Source organism: Pseudophryne corroboree, assembly GCF_028390025.1.
Source record: "Pseudophryne corroboree isolate aPseCor3 chromosome 3 unlocalized genomic scaffold, aPseCor3.hap2 SUPER_3_unloc_20, whole genome shotgun sequence".
Lineage (NCBI taxonomy): Eukaryota > Metazoa > Chordata > Amphibia > Anura > Myobatrachidae > Pseudophryne > Pseudophryne corroboree.
Genome location: NW_026967509.1, coordinates 872,818 through 897,255, shown reverse-complemented (window position 1 = coordinate 897,255; position 24,438 = coordinate 872,818). Strand labels below are relative to the sequence as shown.

The 24,438-nt window shown below is 50.4% G+C and overlaps 1 protein-coding gene across 1 annotated transcript in view; it reads right to left on the bottom strand.

The window, feature by feature from the left end:
- LOC134983664 (oocyte zinc finger protein XlCOF7.1-like) overlaps positions 1-20,884 on the bottom strand; it is a gene marked incomplete at its 3' end in the record, with an annotated part of 201,135 nt that extends 180,251 nt beyond the window's left edge. Inside the window, exons 1-5 of the mRNA XM_063949330.1 lie at positions 20,218-20,884; positions 19,116-19,307; positions 17,893-17,971; positions 17,677-17,774; positions 17,171-17,525 (exon numbers count right to left, since the gene is read on the bottom strand). Of these exons, the coding sequence (XP_063805400.1) occupies positions 17,171-17,525; positions 17,677-17,774; positions 17,893-17,971; positions 19,116-19,307; positions 20,218-20,616 (1,123 nt within the window). The remainder of the gene's footprint in view (positions 1-17,170; positions 17,526-17,676; positions 17,775-17,892; positions 17,972-19,115; positions 19,308-20,217) is intronic.
- Between the last annotated feature and the right edge of the window lie 3,554 nt (positions 20,885-24,438).

Sequence of the window (24,438 nt, the reverse complement as noted above, 5' to 3'; positions counted from 1 at the left end):
GTCGGGAGGAGACTGGTCAGATCTCTGGGCTGGTAACACACAGTGACATGATGTGAGGGGGAGAGCAGGAGTATAATAGGGGCTGATGTCTCCTGATGTATGAGATACACCAGAGAGTGTGGGGAGGAGACTGGTCAGATCTCTGGGCTGGAAACACACAGTGACATGACGTGAGGGGAGAGCAGGAGTATAATAGGGGCTGATGTCTCCTGATGTATGAGATACACCAGAGAGTGTGGGGAGGAGACTGGTCAGATCTCTGGGCTGGTAACACACAGTGACATGATGTGAGGGGGAGAGCAGGAGTATAATAAGGGCTGATGGCTCCTGATGTATGAGATACACCAGAGAGTGTGGAGGGGAGACTGGTCAGATCTCTGGGCTGGTTACACACAGTGACATGATGTGAGGGGGAGAGCAGGAGTATAATAGGGGCTGATGGCTCCTGATGTATGAGATACACCAGAGAGTGTGGGGAGGAGACTGGTCAGATCTCTGGGCTGGTAACACACAGTGACATGATGTGAGGGGGAGAGCAGCAGTATAATAGGGGCTGATGGCTCCTGATGTATGAGATACACCAGAGAGTGTGGTGAGGAGACTGGTCAGATCTCTTGGCTGGTAACACACAGTGACATGATGTGAGGGGGAGAGCAGGAGTATAATAGGGGCTGATAGCTCCTGATGTATGAGATACACCAGAGAGTGTGGTGAGGAGACTGGTCAGATCTCTGGGCTGGTAACACACAGTGACATGATGTGAGGGGGAGAGCAGCAGTATAATAGGGGCTGATGGCTCCTGATATATGAGATACACCAGAGAGTGTGGGGAGGAGACTGGTCAGATCTCTGGGCTGGTAACACACAGTGACATGATGTGAGGGGGAGAGCAGGAGTATAATAGGGGCTGATGGCTCCTGATGTATGAGATACACCAGAGAGTGTGGGGAGGAGACTGGTCAGATCTCTGGGCTGGTAACACACAGTGACATGATGTGAGGGGGAGAGCAGCAGTATAATAGGGGCTGATGGCTCCTGATGTATGAGATACACCAGAGAGTGTGGTGAGGAGACTGGTCAGATCTCTTGGCTGGTAACACACAGTGACATGATGTGAGGGGGAGAGCAGGAGTATAATAGGGGCTGATGGCTCCTGATATATGAGATACACCAGAGAGTGTGGGGAGGAGACTGGTCAGATCTCTGGGCTGGTAACACACAGTGACATGATGTGAGGGGGAGAGCAGGAGTATAATAGGGGCTGATGGCTCCTGATGTATGAGATACACCAGAGAGTGTGGTGAGGAGACTGGTCAGATCTCTGGGCTGGTAACACACAGTGACATGATGTGAGGGGGAGAGCAGGAGTATAATAGGGGCTGATAGCTCCTGATGTATGAGATACACCAGAGAGTGTGGTGAGGAGACTGGTCAGATCTCTGGGCTGGTAACACACAGTGACATGATGTGAGGGGGAGAGCAGCAGTATAATAGGGGCTGATGGCTCCTGATATATGAGATACACCAGAGAGTGTGGGGAGGAGACTGGTCAGATCTCTGGGCTGGTAACACACAGTGACATGATGTGAGGGGGAGAGCAGGAGTATAATAGGGGCTGATGGCTCCTGATATATGAGATACACCAGAGAGTGTGGGGAGGAGACTGGTCAGATCTCTGGGCTGATAACACACAGTGACATGATGTGAGGGGGAGAGCAGGAGTATAATAGGGGCTGATGGCTCCTGATGTATGAGATACACCAGAGAGTGTCGGGAGGAGACTGGTCAGATCTCTGGGCTGGTAACACACAGTGACATGATGTGAGGGGGAGAGCAGGAGTATAATAGGGGCTGATGGCTCCTGATGTATGAGATACACCAGAGAGTGTCGGGAGGAGACTGGTCAGATCTCTGGGCTGGTAACACACAGTGACATGATGTGAGGGGGAGAGCAGGAGTATAATAGGGGCTGATGGCTCCTGATGTATGAGATACACCAGAGAGTGTGGGGAGGAGACTGGTCAGATCTCTGGGCTGGTAACACACAGTGACATGATGTGAGGGGGAGAGCAGGAGTATAATAGGGGCTGATGGCTCCTGATGTATGAGATACACCAGAGAGTGTCGGGAGGAGACTGGTCAGATCTCTGGGCTGGTAACACACAGTGACATGATGTGAGAGGGAGAGCAGGAGTATAACAGGGGCTGATGGCTCCTGATGTATGAAATACACCAGAGAGTGTGGGGAGGAGACTGGTCAGATCTCTGGGCTGGTAACACACAGTGACATGATGTGAGGGGGAGAGCAGGAGTATAATAGGGGCTGATGGCTCCTGATGTATGAGATACACCAGAGAGTGTGGGGAGGAGACTGGTCAGATCTCTGGGCTGGTAACACAGTGACATGATGTGAGGGGGAGGCAGGAGTATAATAGAGGCTGATGGCTCCTGATGTATGAGATACACCAGAGAGTGTGGGGAGGAGACTGGTCAGATCTCTGGGCTGGTAACACACAGTGACATGATGTGAGGGGGAGAGCAGGAGTATAATAGGGGCTGATGGCTCCTGATGTATGAGATACACCAGAGAGTGTCGGGAGGAGACTGGTCAGATCTCTGGGCTGGTAACACACAGTGACATGATGTGAGAGGGAGAGCAGGAGTATAACAGGGGCTGATGGCTCCTGATGTATGAGATACACCAGAGAGTGTGGGGAGGAGACTGGTCAGATCTCTGGGCTGGTAACACACAGTGACATGATGTGAGGGGGAGAGCAGGAGTATAATAGGGGCTGATGGCTCCTGATGTATGAGATACACCAGAGAGTGTGGGGAGGAGACTGGTCAGATCTCTGGGCTGGTAACACAGTGACATGATGTGAGGGGGAGGCAGGAGTATAATAGAGGCTGATGGCTCCTGATGTATGAGATACACCAGAGAGTGTGGGGAGGAGACTGGTCAGATCTCTGGGCTGGTGACACACAGTGACATGATGTGAGGGGGAGAGATGGAGTATAATAGGGGGTGATGGCTCCTGATGTATGAGATACACCAGAGAGTGTGGGGAGGAGACTGGTCAGATCTCTGGGCTGGTAACACACAGTGACATGATGTAAGGGGAGAGCAGGAGTACAATAGGGGCTGATGGCTCCTGATGTATGAGATACACCAGAGAGTGTGGGGAGGAGACTGGTCAGATCTCTGGGCTGGTAACACACAGTGACATGATGTGAGGGGGAGAGCAGGAGTATAATAGGGGCTGATGTCTCCTGATGTATGAGACACACCAGAGAGAGTGTGGGGAGGAGACTGGTCAGATCTCTGGGCTGGTAACACAGTGACATGATGTGAGGGGGAGAGCAGGAGTATAATAGGGGATGATGGCTCCTGATGTATGAGACACACCAGAGAGTGTGGGGAGGAGACTGGTCAGATCTCTGGGCTGGTAACACACAGTGACATGATGTGAGGGGGAGAGCAGGAGTATAATAGGGGCTGATAGCTCCTGATGTATGAGATACACCAGAGAGTGTGGGGAGGAGACTGGTCAGATCTCTGGGCTGGTAACACACAGTGACATGATGTGAGGGGGAGAGCAGGAGTATAATAGGGGCTGATGGCTCCTGATGTATGAGATACACCAGAGAGTGTGGGGAGGAGACTGGTCAGATCTCTGGGCTGGTAACACACATAGTGACATGATGTGAGGGGAGAGCAGGAGTACAATAGGGGCTGATGGCTCCTGATGTATGAGATACACCAGAGAGTGTGGGGAGGAGACTGGTCAGATCTCTGGGCTGGTAACACACAGTGACATGATGTGAGGGGGAGAGCAGGAGTATAATAGGGGCTGATGGCTCCTGATGTATGATATACACCAGAGAGTGTGGGGAGGAGACTGGTCAGATCTCTGGGCTGGTAACACACAGTGACATGATGTGAGGGGAGAGCAGGAGTACAATAGGGGCTGATGGCTCCTGATGTATGAGATACACCAGAGAGTGTGGGGAGGAGACTGGTCAGATCTCTGGGCTGGTAACACACAGTGACATGATGTGAGGGGGAGAGCAGGAGTATAATAGGGGCTGATGGCTCCTGATGTATGAGATACACCAGAGAGTGTGGGGAGGAGACTGGTCAGATCTCTGGGCTGGTAACACACAGTGACATGATGTGAGGGGAGAGCAGGAGTATAATAGGGGCTGATGGCTCCTGATGTATGAGATACACTAGAGAGTGTGGGGAGGAGACTGGTCAGATCTCTGGGCTGGTAACACACAGTGACATGATGTGAGGAGGAGAGCAGGAGTATAATAGGGGCTGATGGCTCCTGATGTATGAGATACACCAGAGAGTGTGGGGAGGAGACTGGTCAGATCTCTGGGCTGGTAACACACAGTGACATGATGTGAGGGGGGAGGAGCAGGAGTATAATAGAGGCTGATGGCTCCTGATGTATGAGATACACCAGAGAGTGTGGGGAGGAGACTGGTCAGATCTCTGGGCTGGAAACACACAGTGACATGATGTGAGGGGGAGAGCAGGAGTATAATAGGGGCTGATGGATCCTGATGTATGAGATACACCAGAGAGTGTGGGGAGGAGACTGGTCAGATCTATGGGCTGGTAACACACGGTGACATGATGTGAGGGGGAGAGCAGGAGTATAATAGGGGCTGATGGCTCCTGATGTATGAGATACACCAGAGAGTGTGGGGAGGAGACTGGTCAGATCTCTGGGATGGTGACATACAGTGACATGATGTGAGGGGAGAGCAGGAGTATAATAGGGGCTGATGGCTCCTGATGTATGAGATACACCAGAGAGTGTGGGGAGGAGACTGGTCAGATCTCTGGGCTGGTAACACACAGTGACATGATGTGAGGGGGAGAGCAGGAGTACAATAGGGGCTGATGGCAACTGATGTATGAGATACACCAGAGTGTGGGGAGGAGACTGGTCAGATCTCTGGGCTGGTAACACAAAGTGACATGATGTGAGGGGGAGAGCAGGAGTATAATAGGGGCTGATGGCTCCTGATGTATGAGATACACCAGAGAGTGTGGGGAGGAGACTGGTCAGATCTCTGGGCTGGTAACACACAGTGACATGATGTGAGGGGGAGAGCAGGAGTATAATAGGGGCTGATGGCTCCTGATGTATGAGATACACCAGAGAGTGTGGGGAGGAGACTGGTCAGATCTCTGGGCTGGTAACACACAGTGACATGATGTGAGGGGAGAGCAGGAGTATAATAGGGGCTGATGGCTCCTGATGTATGAGATACACTAGAGAGTGTGGGGAGGAGACTGGTCAGATCTCTGGGCTGGTAACACACAGTGACATGATGTGAGGAGGAGAGCAGGAGTATAATAGGGGCTGATGGCTCCTGATGTATGAGATACACCAGAGAGTGTGGGGAGGAGACTGGTCAGATCTCTGGGCTGGTAACACACATAGTGACATGATGTGAGGGGAGAGCAGGAGTACAATAGGGGCTGATGGCTCCTGATGTATGAGATACACCAGAGAGTGTGGGGAGGAGACTGGTCAGATCTCTGGGCTGGTAACACACAGTGACATGATGTGAGGGGGAGAGCAGGAGTATAATAGGGGCTGATGGCTCCTGATGTATGATATACACCAGAGAGTGTGGGGAGGAGACTGGTCAGATCTCTGGGCTGGTAACACACAGTGACATGATGTGAGGGGAGAGCAGGAGTACAATAGGGGCTGATGGCTCCTGATGTATGAGATACACCAGAGAGTGTGGGGAGGAGACTGGTCAGATCTCTGGGCTGGTAACACACAGTGACATGATGTGAGGGGAGAGCAGGAGTATAATAGGGGCTGATGGCTCCTGATGTATGAGATACACTAGAGTGTGGGGAGGAGACTGGTCAGATCTCTGGGCTGGTAACACACAGTGACATGATGTGAGGAGGAGAGCAGGAGTATAATAGGGGCTGATGGCTCCTGATGTATGAGATACACCAGAGAGTGTGGGGAGGAGACTGGTCAGATCTCTGGGCTGGTAACACACAGTGACATGATGTGAGGGGGGAGGAGCAGGAGTATAATAGAGGCTGATGGCTCCTGATGTATGAGATACACCAGAGAGTGTGGGGAGGAGACTGGTCAGATCTCTGGGCTGGTAACACACAGTGACATGATGTGAGGGGGAGAGCAGGAGTATAATAGGGGCTGATGGCTCCTGATGTATGATATACACCAGAGAGTGTGGGGAGGAGACTGGTCAGATCTCTGGGCTGGTAACACACAGTGACATGATGTGAGGGGAGAGCAGGAGTACAATAGGGGCTGATGGCTCCTGATGTATGAGATACACCAGAGAGTGTGGGGAGGAGACTGGTCAGATCTCTGGGCTGGTAACACACAGTGACATGATGTGAGGGGGAGAGCAGGAGTATAATAGGGGCTGATGGCTCCTGATGTATGAGATACACCAGAGAGTGTGGGGAGGAGACTGGTCAGATCTCTGGGCTGGTAACACACAGTGACATGATGTGAGGGGGAGAGCAGGAGTATAATAGGGGCTGATGGCTCCTGATGTATGAGATACACCAGAGAGTGTGGGGAGGAGACTGGTCAGATCTCTGGGCTGGTAACACACATAGTGACATGATGTGAGGGGAGAGCAGGAGTACAATAGGGGCTGATGGCTCCTGATGTATGAGATACACCAGAGAGTGTGGGGAGGAGACTGGTCAGATCTCTGGGCTGGTAACACACAGTGACATGATGTGAGGGGGAGAGCAGGAGTATAATAGGGGCTGATGGCTCCTGATGTATGATATACACCAGAGAGTGTGGGGAGGAGACTGGTCAGATCTCTGGGCTGGTAACACACAGTGACATGATGTGAGGGGAGAGCAGGAGTACAATAGGGGCTGATGGCTCCTGATGTATGAGATACACCAGAGAGTGTGGGGAGGAGACTGGTCAGATCTCTGGGCTGGTAACACACAGTGACATGATGTGAGGGGGAGAGCAGGAGTATAATAGGGGCTGATGGCTCCTGATGTATGAGATACACCAGAGAGTGTGGGGAGGAGACTGGTCAGATCTCTGGGCTGGTAACACACAGTGACATGATGTGAGGGGAGAGCAGGAGTATAATAGGGGCTGATGGCTCCTGATGTATGAGATACACTAGAGAGTGTGGGGAGGAGACTGGTCAGATCTCTGGGCTGGTAACACACAGTGACATGATGTGAGGGGGGAGGAGCAGGAGTATAATAGAGGCTGATGGCTCCTGATGTATGAGATACACCAGAGAGTGTGGGGAGGAGACTGGTCAGATCTCTGGGCTGGAAACACACAGTGACATGATGTGAGGGGGAGAGCAGGAGTATAATAGGGGCTGATGGATCCTGATGTATGAGATACACCAGAGAGTGTGGGGAGGAGACTGGTCAGATCTATGGGCTGGTAACACACGGTGACATGATGTGAGGGGGAGAGCAGGAGTATAATAGGGGCTGATGGCTCCTGATGTATGAGATACACCAGAGAGTGTGGGGAGGAGACTGGTCAGATCTCTGGGATGGTGACATACAGTGACATGATGTGAGGGGAGAGCAGGAGTATAATAGGGGCTGATGGCTCCTGATGTATGAGATACACCAGAGAGTGTGGGGAGGAGACTGGTCAGATCTCTGGGCTGGTAACACACAGTGACATGATGTGAGGGGGAGAGCAGGAGTACAATAGGGGCTGATGGCAACTGATGTATGAGATACACCAGAGTGTGGGGAGGAGACTGGTCAGATCTCTGGGCTGGTAACACAAAGTGACATGATGTGAGGGGGAGAGCAGGAGTATAATAGGGGCTGATGGCTCCTGATGTATGAGATACACCAGAGAGTGTGGGGAGGAGACTGGTCAGATCTCTGGGCTGGTAACACACAGTGACATGATGTGAGGGGGAGAGCAGGAGTATAATAGGGGCTGATGGCTCCTGATGTATGAGATACACCAGAGAGTGTGGGGAGGAGACTGGTCAGATCTCTGGGCTGGTAACACACAGTGACATGATGTGAGGGGAGAGCAGGAGTATAATAGGGGCTGATGGCTCCTGATGTATGAGATACACTAGAGAGTGTGGGGAGGAGACTGGTCAGATCTCTGGGCTGGTAACACACAGTGACATGATGTGAGGAGGAGAGCAGGAGTATAATAGGGGCTGATGGCTCCTGATGTATGAGATACACCAGAGAGTGTGGGGAGGAGACTGGTCAGATCTCTGGGCTGGTAACACACAGTGACATGATGTGAGGGGGGAGGAGCAGGAGTATAATAGAGGCTGATGGCTCCTGATGTATGAGATACACCAGAGAGTGTGGGGAGGAGACTGGTCAGATCTCTGGGCTGGAAACACACAGTGACATGATGTGAGGGGGAGAGCAGGAGTATAATAGGGGCTGATGGATCCTGATGTATGAGATACACCAGAGAGTGTGGGGAGGAGACTGGTCAGATCTCTGGGCTGGAAACACACAGTGACATGATGTGAGGGGGAGAGCAGGAGTATAATAGGGGCTGATGGATCCTGATGTATGAGATACACCAGAGAGTGTGGGGAGGAGACTGGTCAGATCTCTGGGCTGGTAACACACGGTGACATGATGTGAGGGGGAGAGCAGGAGTATAATAGGGGCTGATGGCTCCTGATGTATGAGATACACCAGAGAGTGTGGGGAGGAGACTGGTCAGATCTCTGGGCTGGTAACACACAGTGACATGATGTGAGGGGAGAGCAGGAGTATAATAGGGGCTGATGGCTCCTGATGTATGAGATACACCAGAGAGTGTGGGGAGGAGACTGGTCAGATCTCTGGGCTGGTAACACACAGTGACATGATGTGAGGGGGAGAGCAGGAGTATAATAGGGGCTGATGGCTCCTGATGTATGATATACACCAGAGAGTGTGGGGAGGAGACTGGTCAGATCTCTGGGCTGGTAACACACAGTGACATGATGTGAGGGGAGAGCAGGAGTACAATAGGGGCTGATGGCTCCTGATGTATGAGATACACCAGAGAGTGTGGGGAGGAGACTGGTCAGATCTCTGGGCTGGTAACACACAGTGACATGATGTGAGGGGAGAGCAGGAGTATAATAGGGGCTGATGGCTCCTGATGTATGAGATACACTAGAGTGTGGGGAGGAGACTGGTCAGATCTCTGGGCTGGTAACACACAGTGACATGATGTGAGGAGGAGAGCAGGAGTATAATAGGGGCTGATGGCTCCTGATGTATGAGATACACCAGAGAGTGTGGGGAGGAGACTGGTCAGATCTCTGGGCTGGTAACACACAGTGACATGATGTGAGGGGGGAGGAGCAGGAGTATAATAGAGGCTGATGGCTCCTGATGTATGAGATACACCAGAGAGTGTGGGGAGGAGACTGGTCAGATCTCTGGGCTGGTAACACACAGTGACATGATGTGAGGGGGAGAGCAGGAGTATAATAGGGGCTGATGGCTCCTGATGTATGATATACACCAGAGAGTGTGGGGAGGAGACTGGTCAGATCTCTGGGCTGGTAACACACAGTGACATGATGTGAGGGGAGAGCAGGAGTACAATAGGGGCTGATGGCTCCTGATGTATGAGATACACCAGAGAGTGTGGGGAGGAGACTGGTCAGATCTCTGGGCTGGTAACACACAGTGACATGATGTGAGGGGGAGAGCAGGAGTATAATAGGGGCTGATGGCTCCTGATGTATGAGATACACCAGAGAGTGTGGGGAGGAGACTGGTCAGATCTCTGGGCTGGTAACACACAGTGACATGATGTGAGGGGAGAGCAGGAGTATAATAGGGGCTGATGGCTCCTGATGTATGAGATACACTAGAGAGTGTGGGGAGGAGACTGGTCAGATCTCTGGGCTGGTAACACACAGTGACATGATGTGAGGAGGAGAGCAGGAGTATAATAGGGGCTGATGGCTCCTGATGTATGAGATACACCAGAGAGTGTGGGGAGGAGACTGGTCAGATCTCTGGGCTGGTAACACACAGTGACATGATGTGAGGGGGGAGGAGCAGGAGTATAATAGAGGCTGATGGCTCCTGATGTATGAGATACACCAGAGAGTGTGGGGAGGAGACTGGTCAGATCTCTGGGCTGGAAACACACAGTGACATGATGTGAGGGGGAGAGCAGGAGTATAATAGGGGCTGATGGATCCTGATGTATGAGATACACCAGAGAGTGTGGGGAGGAGACTGGTCAGATCTCTGGGCTGGAAACACACAGTGACATGATGTGAGGGGGAGAGCAGGAGTATAATAGGGGCTGATGGATCCTGATGTATGAGATACACCAGAGAGTGTGGGGAGGAGACTGGTCAGATCTATGGGCTGGTAACACACGGTGACATGATGTGAGGGGGAGAGCAGGAGTATAATAGGGGCTGATGGCTCCTGATGTATGAGATACACCAGAGAGTGTGGGGAGGAGACTGGTCAGATCTCTGGGATGGTGACATACAGTGACATGATGTGAGGGGAGAGCAGGAGTATAATAGGGGCTGATGGCTCCTGATGTATGAGATACACCAGAGAGTGTGGGGAGGAGACTGGTCAGATCTCTGGGCTGGTAACACACAGTGACATGATGTGAGGGGGAGAGCAGGAGTACAATAGGGGCTGATGGCAACTGATGTATGAGATACACCAGAGTGTGGGGAGGAGACTGGTCAGATCTCTGGGCTGGTAACACAAAGTGACATGATGTGAGGGGGAGAGCAGGAGTATAATAGGGGCTGATGGCTCCTGATGTATGAGATACACCAGAGAGTGTGGGGAGGAGACTGGTCAGATCTCTGGGCTGGTAACACACAGTGACATGATGTGAGGGGGAGAGCAGGAGTATAATATGGGCTGATGGCTCCTGATGTATGAGATACACCAGAGAGTGTGGGGAGGAGACTGGTCAGATCTCTGGGCTGGTAACACACAGTGACATGATGTGAGGGGAGAGCAGGAGTATAATAGGGGCTGATGGCTCCTGATGTATGAGATACACTAGAGAGTGTGGGGAGGAGACTGGTCAGATCTCTGGGCTGGTAACACACAGTGACATGATGTGAGGAGGAGAGCAGGAGTATAATAGGGGCTGATGGCCCCTGATGTATGAGATACACCAGAGAGTGTGGGGAGGAGACTGGTCAGATCTCTGGGCTGGTAACACACAGTGACATGATGTGAGGGGGGAGGAGCAGGAGTATAATAGAGGCTGATGGCTCCTGATGTATGAGATACACCAGAGAGTGTGGGGAGGAGACTGGTCAGATCTCTGGGCTGGAAACACACAGTGACATGATGTGAGGGGGAGAGCAGGAGTATAATAGGGGCTGATGGATCCTGATGTATGAGATACACCAGAGAGTGTGGGGAGGAGACTGGTCAGATCTCTGGGCTGGTAACACACAGTGACATGATGTGAGGGGAGAGCAGGAGTATAATAGGGGCTGATAGCTCCTGATGTATGAGATACACTAGAGAGTGTGGGGAGGAGACTGGTCAGATCTCTGGGCTGGTAACACACAGTGACATGATGTGAGGGGGAGAGCAGGAGTATAATAGGGACTGATGGCTACTGATGTATGAGATACACCAGAGAGTGTGGGGAGGAGACTGGTCAGATCTCTGGGCTGGTAACACACAGTGACATGATGTGAGGGGGCGAGCAGGAGTATAATAGGGACTGATGTCTCCTGATGTATGAGATACACCAGAGAGTGTGGGGAGGAGACTGGTCAGATCTCTGGGCTGGTAACACACAGTGACATGATGTGAGAAGGAGAGCAGGAGTATAATAGGGGCTGATGGCTCCTGATGTATGAGATACACCAGAGAGTGTGGGGAGGAGACTGGTCAGATCTCTGGGCTGGAAACACACAGTGACATGATGTGAGGGGGAGAGAGGAGTATAATAGGGGCTGATGGATCCTGATGTATGAGATACACCAGAGAGTGTGGGGAGGAGACTGGTCAGATCTCTGGGCTGGAAACACACAGTGACATGATGTGAGGGGGAGAGAGGAGTATAATAGGGGCTGATGGATCCTGATGTATGAGATACACCAGAGAGTGTGGGTAGGAGACTGGTCAGATCTATGGGCTGGTAACACACGGTGACATGATGTGAGGGGGAGAGCAGGAGTATAATAGGGGCTGATGGCTCCTGATGTATGAGATACACCAGAGAGTGTGGGGAGGAGACTGGTCAGATCTCTGGGATGGTGACATACAGTGACATGATGTGAGGGGAGAGCAGGAGTATAATAGGGGCTGATGGCTCCTGATGTATGAGATACACCAGAGAGTGTGGGGAGGAGACTGGTCAGATCTCTGGGCTGGTAACACACAGTGACATGATGTGAGGAGGAGAGCAGGAGTACAATAGGGGCTGATGGCAACTGATGTATGAGATACACCAGAGTGTGGGGAGGAGACTGGTCAGATCTCTGGGCTGGTAACACAAAGTGACATGATGTGAGGGGGAGAGCAGGAGTATAATAGGGGCTGATGGCTTCTGATGTATGAGATACACTAGAGAGTGTGGGGAGGAGACTGGTCAGATCTCTGGGCTGGTAACACACAGTGACATGATGTGAGGAGGAGAGCAGGAGTATAATAGGGGCTGATGGCTCCTGATGTATGAGATACACCAGAGAGTGTGGGGAGGAGACTGGTCAGATCTCTGGGCTGGTAACACACAGTGACATGATGTGAGGGGGGAGGAACAGGAGTATAATAGAGGCTGATGGCTCCTGATGTATGAGATACACCAGAGAGTGTGGGGAGGAGACTGGTCAGATCTCTGGGCTGGAAACACACAGTGACATGATGTGAGGGGGAGAGCAGGAGTATAATAGGGGCTGATGGATCCTGATGTATGAGATACACCAGAGAGTGTGGGGAGGAGACTGGTCAGATCTCTGGGCTGGTAACACACGGTGACATGATGTGAGGGGGAGAGCAGGAGTATAATAGGGGCTGATGGCTCCTGATGTATGAGATACACCAGAGAGTGTGGGGAGGAGACTGGTCAGATCTCTGGGATGGTGACATACAGTGACATGATGTGAGGGGAGAGCAGGGGTATAATAGGGGCTGATGGCTCCTGATATATGAAATACACCAGAGAGAGTGGGGAGGAGACTGGTCAGATCTCTGGGCTGGTAACACACAGTGACATGATGTGAGGGAGGAGCAGGAGTATAATAGGTGCTGATGGTTACTGATGTATGAGATACACCAGAGAGTGTGGGGAGGAGACTGGTCAGATCTCTGGGCTGGTAACACATAGTGACATGATGTGAGGGGGGGAGCAGGAATATAATAGGGGCTGATGGCTCCTGATGTATGAGATATACCAGAGAGGGTGGGGAGGAGACTGGTCAGATCTCTGGGCTGGTAACACACAGTGACATGATGTGAGGGGGAGTGCAGGAGTATAATAGGGGCTGATGGCTCCTGATGTATGAGATACACCAGAGAGTGTGGGGAGGAGACTGGTCAGATCTCTGGGCTGGTAACACACAGTGACATGATGTGAGGGGAGAGCAGGAGTATAATAAGGGCTGATGGCTCCTGATATATGAGATACACCAGAGAGTGTGGGGAGGAGACTGGTCAGATCTCTGGGCTGGTAACACACAGTGACATGATGTGAGGGGGAGGCAGGAGTATAATAGGGGCTGATGGCTCCTGATGTATGATATACACCAGAGAGTGTGGTGAGGAGACTGGTCAGATCTCTGGGCTGGTAACACACAGTGACATGATGTGAGGGGGAGAGCAGGAGTATAATAGGGGCTGATGGCTCCTGATGTATGAGATACACCAGAGAGTGTGGGGAGGAGACTGGTCAGATCTCTGGGCTGGTAACACACAGTGACATGATGTGAGGGGGAGGCAGGAGTATAATAGGGGCTGATGGCTCCTGATGTATGATATACACCAGAGAGTGTGGTGAGGAGACTGGTCAGATCTCTGGGATGGTAACACACGGTGACATGATGTGAGGGGGAGAGCAGGAGTATAATAGGGGCTAATGGCTCCTGATGTATGAGATACACCAGAGAGTGTGGGGAGGAGACTGGTCAGATCTCTGGGCTGGTAACACACGGTGACATGATGTGAGGGGAGAGCAGGAGTATAATAGGGGCTGATGGCTCCTGATGTATGAGATACACCAGAGAGTGTCGGGAGGAGACTGGTCAGATCTCTGGGCTGGTAACACACAGTGACATGATGTGAGGGAGGAGCAGGAGTATAATAGGTGCTGATGGTTCCTGATGTATGAGATACACCAGAGAGTGTGGGGAGGAGACTGGTCAGAACGCTGGGCTGGTAACACATAGTGACATGATGTGAGGGGGGGAGCAGGAATATAATAGGGGCTGATGGCTCCTGATGTATGAGATACACCAGAGAGTGTGGGGAGAAGACTGGTCAGATCTCTGGGCTGGTAACACACAGTGACATGATGTGAGGGGGAGAGCAGGAGTATAATAGGGGCTGATGTCTCCTGATGTATGAGATACACCAGAGAGTGTGGGGAGGAGACTGGTCAGATCTCTGGGCTGGTAACACACAGTGACATGATGTGAGAGGGAGAGCAGGAGTATAATAGGGGGTGATGGATCCTGATGTATGAGATACACCAGAGAGTGTGAGGAGGAGACTGGTCAGACCTCTGGGCTGGTAACACACAGTGACATGATGTGAGGGGAGAGCAGGAGTATAATAGGGGCTGATGGCTCCTGATGTATGAGATACACCAGAGAGTGTGGGGAGGAGACTGGTCAGATCTCTGGGCTGGTAACACACAGTGACATGATGTGAGGGGGAGAGCAGGAGTATAATAGGGGCTGATGTCTCCTGATGTATGAGATACACCAGAGAGTGTGAGGAGGAGACTGGTCAGACCTCTGGGCTGGTAACACACAGTGACATGATGTGAGGGGAGAGCAGGAGTATAATAGGGGCTGATGGATCCTGATGTATGAGATACACCAGAGAGTGTGAGGAGGAGACTGGTCAGACCTCTGGGCTGGTAACACACAGTGACATGATGTGAGGGGAGAGCAGGAGTATAATAGGGGCTGATGGATCCTGATGTATGAGATACACCAGAGAGTGTGGGGAGGAGACTAGTCAGATCTCTGGGCTGGTTACACACAGTGACATGATGTGAGGGGAGAGCAGGAGTATAATAGGGGCTGATGGCTCCTGATGTACGAGATACACCAGAGAGTGTGGGGAGGAGACTGGTCAGATCTCTGGGCTGGTAACACACAGTGACAAGATGTGAGGGGGAGGCAGGAGTATAATAGGGGCTGATGGCTCCTGATGTATGAGATACACCAGAGAGTGTGGGGAGGAGACTGGTCAGATCTCTGTGATGGTAACACACAGTGACATGATGTGAGGGGAGAGCAGGAGTATAATAAGGGCTGATGGCTCCTGATATATGAGATACACCAGAGAGTGTGGGGAGGAGACTGGTCAGATCTCTGGGCTGGTAACACACAGTGACATGATGTGAAGGGGAGAGCAGGAGTATAATAGGGGCTGATGGCTGCTGATGTATGAGATACACCAGAGAGTGGGGAGGAGACTGATCAGGTCTCTGGGCTGGTAACACACAGTGACATGATGTGAGTAGGAGAGCAAGAGTATAGTAGGGTCTGATGGCTGCTGATGTATGAGATACACCAGAGAGTGTGGGGAGGAGACTGGTCAGATCTCTGGGCTGGTAACACACAGTGACATGATGTGAGGGGGAGAGCAGGAGTATAATAGGGGCTGATGTCTCCTGATGTATTAGATACACCAGAGAGTGTGGGAAGGAGACTGGTCAGATCTCTGGGCTGGTAACACAGTGACATGATGTGAGGGAGAGAGCAGGAGTATAATAGGGGCTGATGTCTCCTGATGTATGAGATACACCAGAGAGAGTGGGGAGGAGACTGGTCAGATCTCTGGGCTGGTAACACACAGTGACATGATGTGAGTGGGAGAGCAGGAGTATAATAGGGGCTGATGGCTCCTGATGTATGAGATACACCAGAGTGTGTGGGGAGGAGACTGGTCAGATCTCCGGGCTGGTAACACACAGTGACATGATGTGAGTAGGAGAGCAGGAGAATAATAGGGGCTGATGGCTCCTGATATATGAGATACACCAGAGAGTGTGGGGAGGAGACTGGTCAGATCTCTGGGCTGGTAACACACAGTGACATGATGTGAGGAGGAGAGCAGGAGTATAATAGGGGCTGATGTCTCCTGATGTATGAGATACACCAGAGAGTGTGGGGAGGAGACTGGTCAGATCTCTGGGCTGGTAAGACACAGTGACATGATGTGAGGGGGAGAGCAGGAGTATAATAGGGGCTGATGTCTCCTGATGTATGAGATACACCAGAGAGTGTGGGGAGGAGACTGGTCAGATCTCTGGGCTGGTAACACACAGTGACATGATGCGAGAGGAGAGCAGGAGTATTATAGGGGCTGATGGCTCCTGATGTATGAGATACACCAGAGAGTGTGGGGAGGAGACTGGTCAGATCTCTGGGCTGCTAACACACAGTGACATGATGTGAGGGGGAGAGCAGGAGTATAATAGGGGCTGATGGCTCCTGATGTATGAGATACACCAGAGTGTGGGGAGGAGACTGGTCAGATCTCTGGGTTGGTAACACACAGTGACATGATGTGAGGTGGAGAGCAGGAGTATAATAGGGGCTGATGGCTCCTGATATATGAGATACACCAGAGAGTGTGGGGAGGAGACTGGTCAGATCTCTGGGCTGGTAAGACACAGTGACATGATGTGAGGGGGAGAGCAGGAGTATAATAGGGGCTGGTGTCTCCTGATGTATGAGATACACCAGAGAGTGTGGGGAGGAGACTGGTCAGATCTCTGGGCTGGTAACACAGTGACATGATGTGAGGGGGAGAGCAGGAGTATAATAGGGGCTGATGGCTCCTGAATCCACACTGGGCAAATAAAGTTCCCTAATTTGTACTGACAGAGGAGGGTGTAGGATAAGAGATTGCTGTAGTGACTGAGCAATGAGAATATGTAACTCTGTTCTGTAATAAATATTTATTACTCACCTGTGCTGATATCTGTAGGGATCTCCTCCTCCTTACACTGCTGATCACCCCTCACATACGTCTCTTCTTCTCCTTCTGTATCTTCTACCTTTATTTCAGTCACATACGTCTCTTCTTCTCCCTCTATATCTTCTCCCTTCATATCAGTCACATACGTCTCTTCTTCTCCCTCTATATCTTCTGCCTTTATATCAGTCACATACGTCTCTTCTTCTCCCTCTATATCTTCTCCCTTCATATCAGTCACATACGTCTCTTCTTCTCCCTCTATATCTTCTGCCTGTATATCAGTCACATACGTCTCTTCTTCTCCCTCTGTATCTTTGACTTTAACATTATTTATTTGGGCTTCACCCTATGTAAACCATCAATAAAAGAAGACTGTAATAATTGTTGATTTCAGTAATAGATTAAACAATACAAATTTATTGACACACACAGCTGCTCTACACATTATATAGTGACAGTCACTTTGGTATATTGGCGAGACACTAAATCCCACCTACCTGATCCTCCTGTGGGATCCTGTGATTCTCCTCTGTACAGTCCTGGGAATACAGAGGACGGGGACATCTCTCTGGGGTATCTCTGTTACTGGGCCCATCTGTAGGAGACACACAGTGACTGAGTACAGTGTATATATGTGATTATCAGATGATGTGAGTATATAGGGGCCCCCATACCTGCTCTCCCCTGTACAATACATGACAGTCTCCTCTTACCCAGTGATGTGAGGGGATGGTGATTCTCCATCATCACGTCCTTGTACAGACCCCTGTGTTCCTCTATATACTCCCCCTCCTGCATGGAGACATAGACAGTGACATCCTGACACCTTATAGGAACCTGACACACACAGTGATACAGTCATCACCCAGACACATCCCCTGGTGTTACTGTATAATGCCGCATTCCCAGCAGTCACCTCTCCAGTCATCACCCAGACACGTCTCCTGGTGTTACTGTATAATGCCCCGTTCCCAGCAGTCACCTCTCCAGTCATCACCCAGACACATCCCCTGGTGTTACTGTATATTGTCCCATTCCCAGCAGTCGCCTCTCCAGTCATCACCCAGACACATCCCCTGGTGTTACTGTATAATGCCCCATTCCCAGCAGTCACCTCTCAAGTCATCACCCAGACACGTCCCCTGGTGTTACTGTATAATGTCCCATTCCCAGCAGTCACCTCTCCAGTCATCACCCAGACACATCCTCTGGTGTTACTGTATAATGTCCCATTCCCAGCAGTCACCTCTCCAGTTATCACCCAGACACATCCCCCAGTGTTACTGTATAATGCCCCATTCCCAGCAGTCACCTCTCCAGTCATCACCCAGACACATCCCCTGGTGTTACTGTATAATGTCCCATTCCCGGCAGTCACCTCTCCAGTCATCACCCAGAGACATCTCCTGGTGTTACTGTATAATGCCCCATTCCCAGCAGTCATCACCCAGACACTTTCCCTGGTGTTACTGTACAATGCCCCATTCCCAGCAGTCATCACCCAGACACATCCCCCGGTGTTACTGTATAATGCCCCATTCCCAGCAGTCATCACCCAGACACTTTCCCTGGTGTTACTGTACAATGCCCCATTCCCAGAAGTCACCTCTCCAGTCATCACCCAGACACATACCCCGGTGTAACTGTATAATGTCCCATTTCCAGCAGTCACCTCCCCAGTCATCACCCAGACAAGTCCCCCGATGTTACTGTATAATGTCCTATTCCCAGCAGTCACCTCTCCAGTCATCACCCAGATACGTCCCCTGGTGTTACTGTATAATGTCCCATTCCCAGTAGTCACCTCACCAGTCATCACCCAGACACGTCCCCTGGTGTTACTGTATAATGTCCCATTCCCAGTAGTCACCTCTCCAGTCATCACCCAGACACATCCTCTGGTGTTACTATATAATGCCCCATTCCCAGCAGTCACCTCTCCAGTCAGCAACTGAATGATCTTGTTGGTGAGTTTCAGGATTTTCTGGTCATTGTGTCTTTCATGTGTCAGTGAGTGAGGTGGAGGCACCGTGATGGGGCTCTGGGTTCTACTCAGTCCTCCAGACACACAGGGATGGCTGCTGGTTATCTCACACTCATTGGATGTCTTCTTCACTATTGTGTAATCCTGTGTAATGGTGGAGACATCAAATATCAATATATACACTCCCAGATCCCCTCACCTCCCCAGTCATGTCCCTGTATTATTACTATAGAAATAAGTGACGTCACTGTGACACTCCCAGATCCCCTTACCTCCTCAGTCATGTCCCTGTATTATTACTATAGATATAAATTACATAACAGTGACGCTCCAAGATCTTCTCACCTCCACAGTCATGTCCCTGTATTATTACTATAGATATAAGTGACGTCACTGTGACTTTTCCAGACTCCTTCAACTCCCCTGTCACGTCCCTGTATTATTGATATAGATATAATTAACGTCACTGTGCCGCTTCCAGATCCCCTCCCCAGTCATGTCCCTGTATTATTACTATAGATATAAGCGATGTCACGGTGAAGCTCCCAGATCCCATCACCTCCCCAGTCATGTCCCTGTATTATTACTATAGATATAAGTGATGTCACTGTGATGCTCTAAGACCCCCTCACCTCCCCAGTGACAGCCCTGTATTATTACTATAGATATAAGTTATGTCACTGTGACACTCCCAGATCCCCTTACCTCTCCAATCATGTCCCTGTATTATTACTATAGATATAAGTGATGTCACAGTGATGCATCCAGATCCCCTCACCTCCCCAGTCATGTCCCTGTATTATTACTATAGATATAAGGTCACAGTGATGCTCCCAGATCCCCTCACCTCCCCAGTCATGTCCCTGTATTATTACTATAGATATAAGGTCACTTTGATGCTCTCAGATCCACTCACCTCCCCAGTCATATCCCTGTATTATTACTATAGATATAAGGTCACTGTGACGCTCCCAGATCCACTCACCTCCCCAGTCATGTCCCTGTATTATTACTATAGATATAAGGTCACTGAGACGCTCCCAGATCCACTCACCTCCCCAGTCAGTAGGTAGATGATCTCCAGGGTGATATTTATTATCTTTTCAGTCCTGTGACTCCTGTCCTTGTCCATCCTTTGTGAATCAGAGAGAATACAGAACGTGTGATGTGTAATAAAGACTCCGTTTCTCACAGCTGGAGTTCCTTGGAATAAATATAATACATAAAACCTATTGCACATGTAACATAGTAAATATAAAATAGAGTGGTCATTAAGTCTCCTATTTGCCCACAGCCACAGAGTCCTGGTCAGTGTCTCCGAGGTTCCTGTGACCCAGCCCCATAAGGCTGTACTGCATAGTGGGCCTGATCTAGAATGTAGCGCTATTGTGGGTGGAGTCACAATGAGCTGATGTTCGGTACACCGGTCATGTGCACAACCCGTACGGAGCATGTGCTCTATGTGTCCTGAGTTGTCAGACGAGTATGGCTGCAGCCATGAAGTGGTGTAAGGGTGAGAATTGGTTGTGAAGGGACAGGGTCTCCTGAGGGAAATTTCATGGCCTCATTCATGGAGCTGCGGCGTACAGTCTTCGTGACCTCAGGATTCACAGATCCAGCCGATGGTGTAGCAAAGGTGGCAGAAGACAGGCAAGGAGGTGGCAGAAGACAGGCAGTGGAAAGGCGGCAGGAGACAGGCAGGGAAAAGGTTGCAGGAGACAGGCAGGGGAAAGGTTGCAGGAAACAGGCAGGGGAAAGGTTGCAGGAGACAGGCAAGGAGGTGGCAGGAGACAGGGGAAAGGCGGCAGGAGACCGGCCAGGGGGAGCAGGAGACAGGGGAAAGGCGACAGGCAGGGAAAAGGCGGCAGGAGACAGGCAGGTGGGCAGCAGGGTGGGGGTGGCAGGAGACAGGCAGGGGAAAGGCGGCAGGAGACAGACGGGGTAAAGGCAACAGGAGACAGGCAGGGGAAAGGCGGCAGGAGACAGGCAGGGGAAAGGCGACAGGAGACATTATTTGTTCTCAGGAGACTGAATAATTTCTTAATCACTTGTAATAAAAGTTATGTTTTACTCTTTGAGAATATCTCATTATTTCTTCACAAGAGTGCGCCCACAAAGTCTAATTTCTTTCTCTTGTCACTGTGACACTCCCAGGTCCCCCTCACCTCCCCAGTCATGTCCCTGTATTACTATAGATATGTGATGTCACTGTGACGCTCCCAGATCCCCTCACCTCCCCAGTCATGTCCCTGTATTATTACTATAGATATAAGTGATGTCAAAGTGACACTCCCAGATCCCCTCACCTCCCCAGTCATGTCCCTGTATTATTACTATAGATATGTGATGTCAAAGTGACACTCCCAGATCCCCTCACCTCCGCAGTCATGTCCTTGTATTATTACTATAGGTATAAGTGATGTCACAGTGACGCTCCCAGGTGTGTGATATACATTTGCTTTATACTGCTTCAATTATCATCTGTTACACATGCCAGGGATATTATGGTCTCTGCTTTAATATATCCGAGAATTTGAGCAATATTTTCAATCCCCACAATTTCATATAATAAAATTCATAATAATAATAACGACACTAAAGGCTGCACCCCAGCATAAACATAATAACATATGTCTTTATTAACAGGACACCACAGGTTGCTCCTCCAGTATAATAATAATAATTACAGGACACCACAGGCTACTCCCCCTGTATAATAATAACAGGACACCACAAGCTGCTCCTCCTGTATAATAATAATAATAATTACAGGACACCACAAGCTGCTCCCTCTGTATAATAATAATAATAATAATAATAATAATAATAATAATAACAGGACACCACACACTGCTACTCCTGTATTGTAATAATAACAATAACAACAACAAGAGACAACAGGCTTCTCCCCCTGTATAATAATAATAATAATAAAAATAGGACACCACAGGCTGCTCATCCTGTATAATAATAACAAGACACCACAGGCTGCTCCTGCTGTATAATAATAATATCAGGACACCACAGGCTGCTCCTCCTGTATAATAATAATAATAATATCAGGACACCACGGGCTGCTCCTCCTGTATAGTAATAATAACAGGACACCACAGCCTGCTTCCCCTGTATAGTAATAATAACAGGACACCACAGCCTGCTTCCCCTGTATAGTAATAATATCAGGACACCACAGGCTGCTCCCCCTGTATAGTAAGACGCCATTACCTGATCTCCACGGACACTGGGAGGCTGCACAAGTCGATGAAAACTCACTTCCTGCATGTGGAACGCACAGTCCGGAAGTAAGGTGGAACGCACAGGCAGGAAGTAGGGTATGATTGGCAACGGCTGCTACCTGGTTACTGGCCCCTCCCCTCCTCCACCCCGCCCAAAGCCCAGCACTCTGTAATGACTATTAAGATACATGTCCTCAGTGCAGGAGGCTGGCGGCCATTTTCTTGTAGATCAGTCCGGCAGCAGCAATAGGTTCCCTGGCCGTGTAGTGACGTCAGGAGCGGCGGCCATTTTCCCCTGGTCTGAGCTCCGCCTTCCTTCTATCATTCCCACAAGGCAGCAGGAGCAGAGAGCAGCCATTGCTGTGTCTGGCAGCAGGTAATGATATTATTATTATTATTCTATAGGCTGAGCAGCTCTGGTGTCAGGTTCTGTACTACAGGGGGAGCAGCCTCTGGTGCCTTGTTATAGTGCAGCTGGAGCAGCCTCTGGTGCTGCATTATCCCTGTACAGGTGGCTGACACTCTAGTGTCCTATTACTGTAATACAGGTGGCGCAGACCCCGCCGTTACCGTAATACAGGTGGTGCAGACCCCGCCGTTACCGTAATACAGGTGGCGCAGACCCCGCCGTTACCGTAATACAGGTGGCGCAGACCCCGCCGTTACCGTAATACAGGTGGTGCAGACCCCGCCGTTACCGTGATACAGGTGGCGCAGACCCCGCCGTTACCGTAATACAGGTGGCATAGATCCCGCCGTTACCATAATACAGGTGGCGCAGACCCCGCCATTACTGTAATACAGGTGACGCAGACCCCACCGTTATCGTAATTCTATACACGGGACATTACAGGTGCTGTGGCATTGTGCTGTACAGGGGGAGCTGCCTGTGTTGTCATAGTATACAGAAGGAGTGGCCTGTGTTGTCATAATATACAGGGGTAGCATCCTGTGTTGTCATAGTATACAGGGGGAGCGGCCTGTGTTGCTATAATATACAGGGGTAACAACTTGTGTTGTCATAGTATACAGGGGGAGTGGCCTGTGTAGTCATAGTATACAGGGGTAACAACTTGTGTTGTCATAGTATACAGGAGGAGCTGCCTGTGTTGCAATAATGTACAGGGGCAGCATCCTGTGTTGTCATAATAGACAGGAGGAGCAGCCTGCGGTGTCCTGTTGTTGTTGTTGTTATTATTATAATACGGGAGGATCAGCCTGTGGTGTCCTGTTATTAAACAGGGGGAGCAGCCATTGGTGTCCTATTATTATTATTATTATTATTATACAGGGGGAGAAGCCTGTGGTGTCCTGTTATTATACAGTAGGAGCAGCCTGTAGTGTCCTGGTATTATACAGGAGGAGCAGCCTGTGGTGTCCTGTCGTTATTATTATAATACGGGAGGATCAGCCTGTGGTGTCCTGTTATTATTATGCAGGAGGAGCAGCCTGTGGTGTGCTATTATTAAACAGGGGGAGCGGCCATTGGTGTCCTATTATTATTATTATTATTATACAGGGGGAGCAGCCTGTGGTGTCCTGTTATTATACAGTAGGAGCAGCCTGTAGTGTCCTGGTATTATACAGGAGGAGCAGCCTGTGGTGTCCTGTTATTATTATACAGTGTCAGCATTATTATTATTATTATTTTCTCATACGTCCTAGAGGATGCTGGGGTCACCATTAGTACCATGGGGTATAGACGGGATCCGCAGGAGACATGGGCACTTTAAGACTTTGAAAGGGTGTGAACTGGCTCCTCCCTCTATGCCCCTCCTCCAGACTCCAGTTTTAGAATTGTGCCCAGTGAGACTGGACGCACTACAGGGAGCTCTACTGAGTTTCCCGGAAAAACTTATGTTAGGTTTTTTATTTTCAGGGAGGCTGCTGGCAACAGGCTCCCTGCTTCGTGGGACTTACGGGAGAGAAGTCAGACCTACTTCTGTAAGTTTCAAGGCTCTGCTTCTTTGGCTACAGGACACCATTAGCTCCTGACGGTCTGATCGCTAGGTACGCCTAGATGCTCGTTCCCAGAGCCG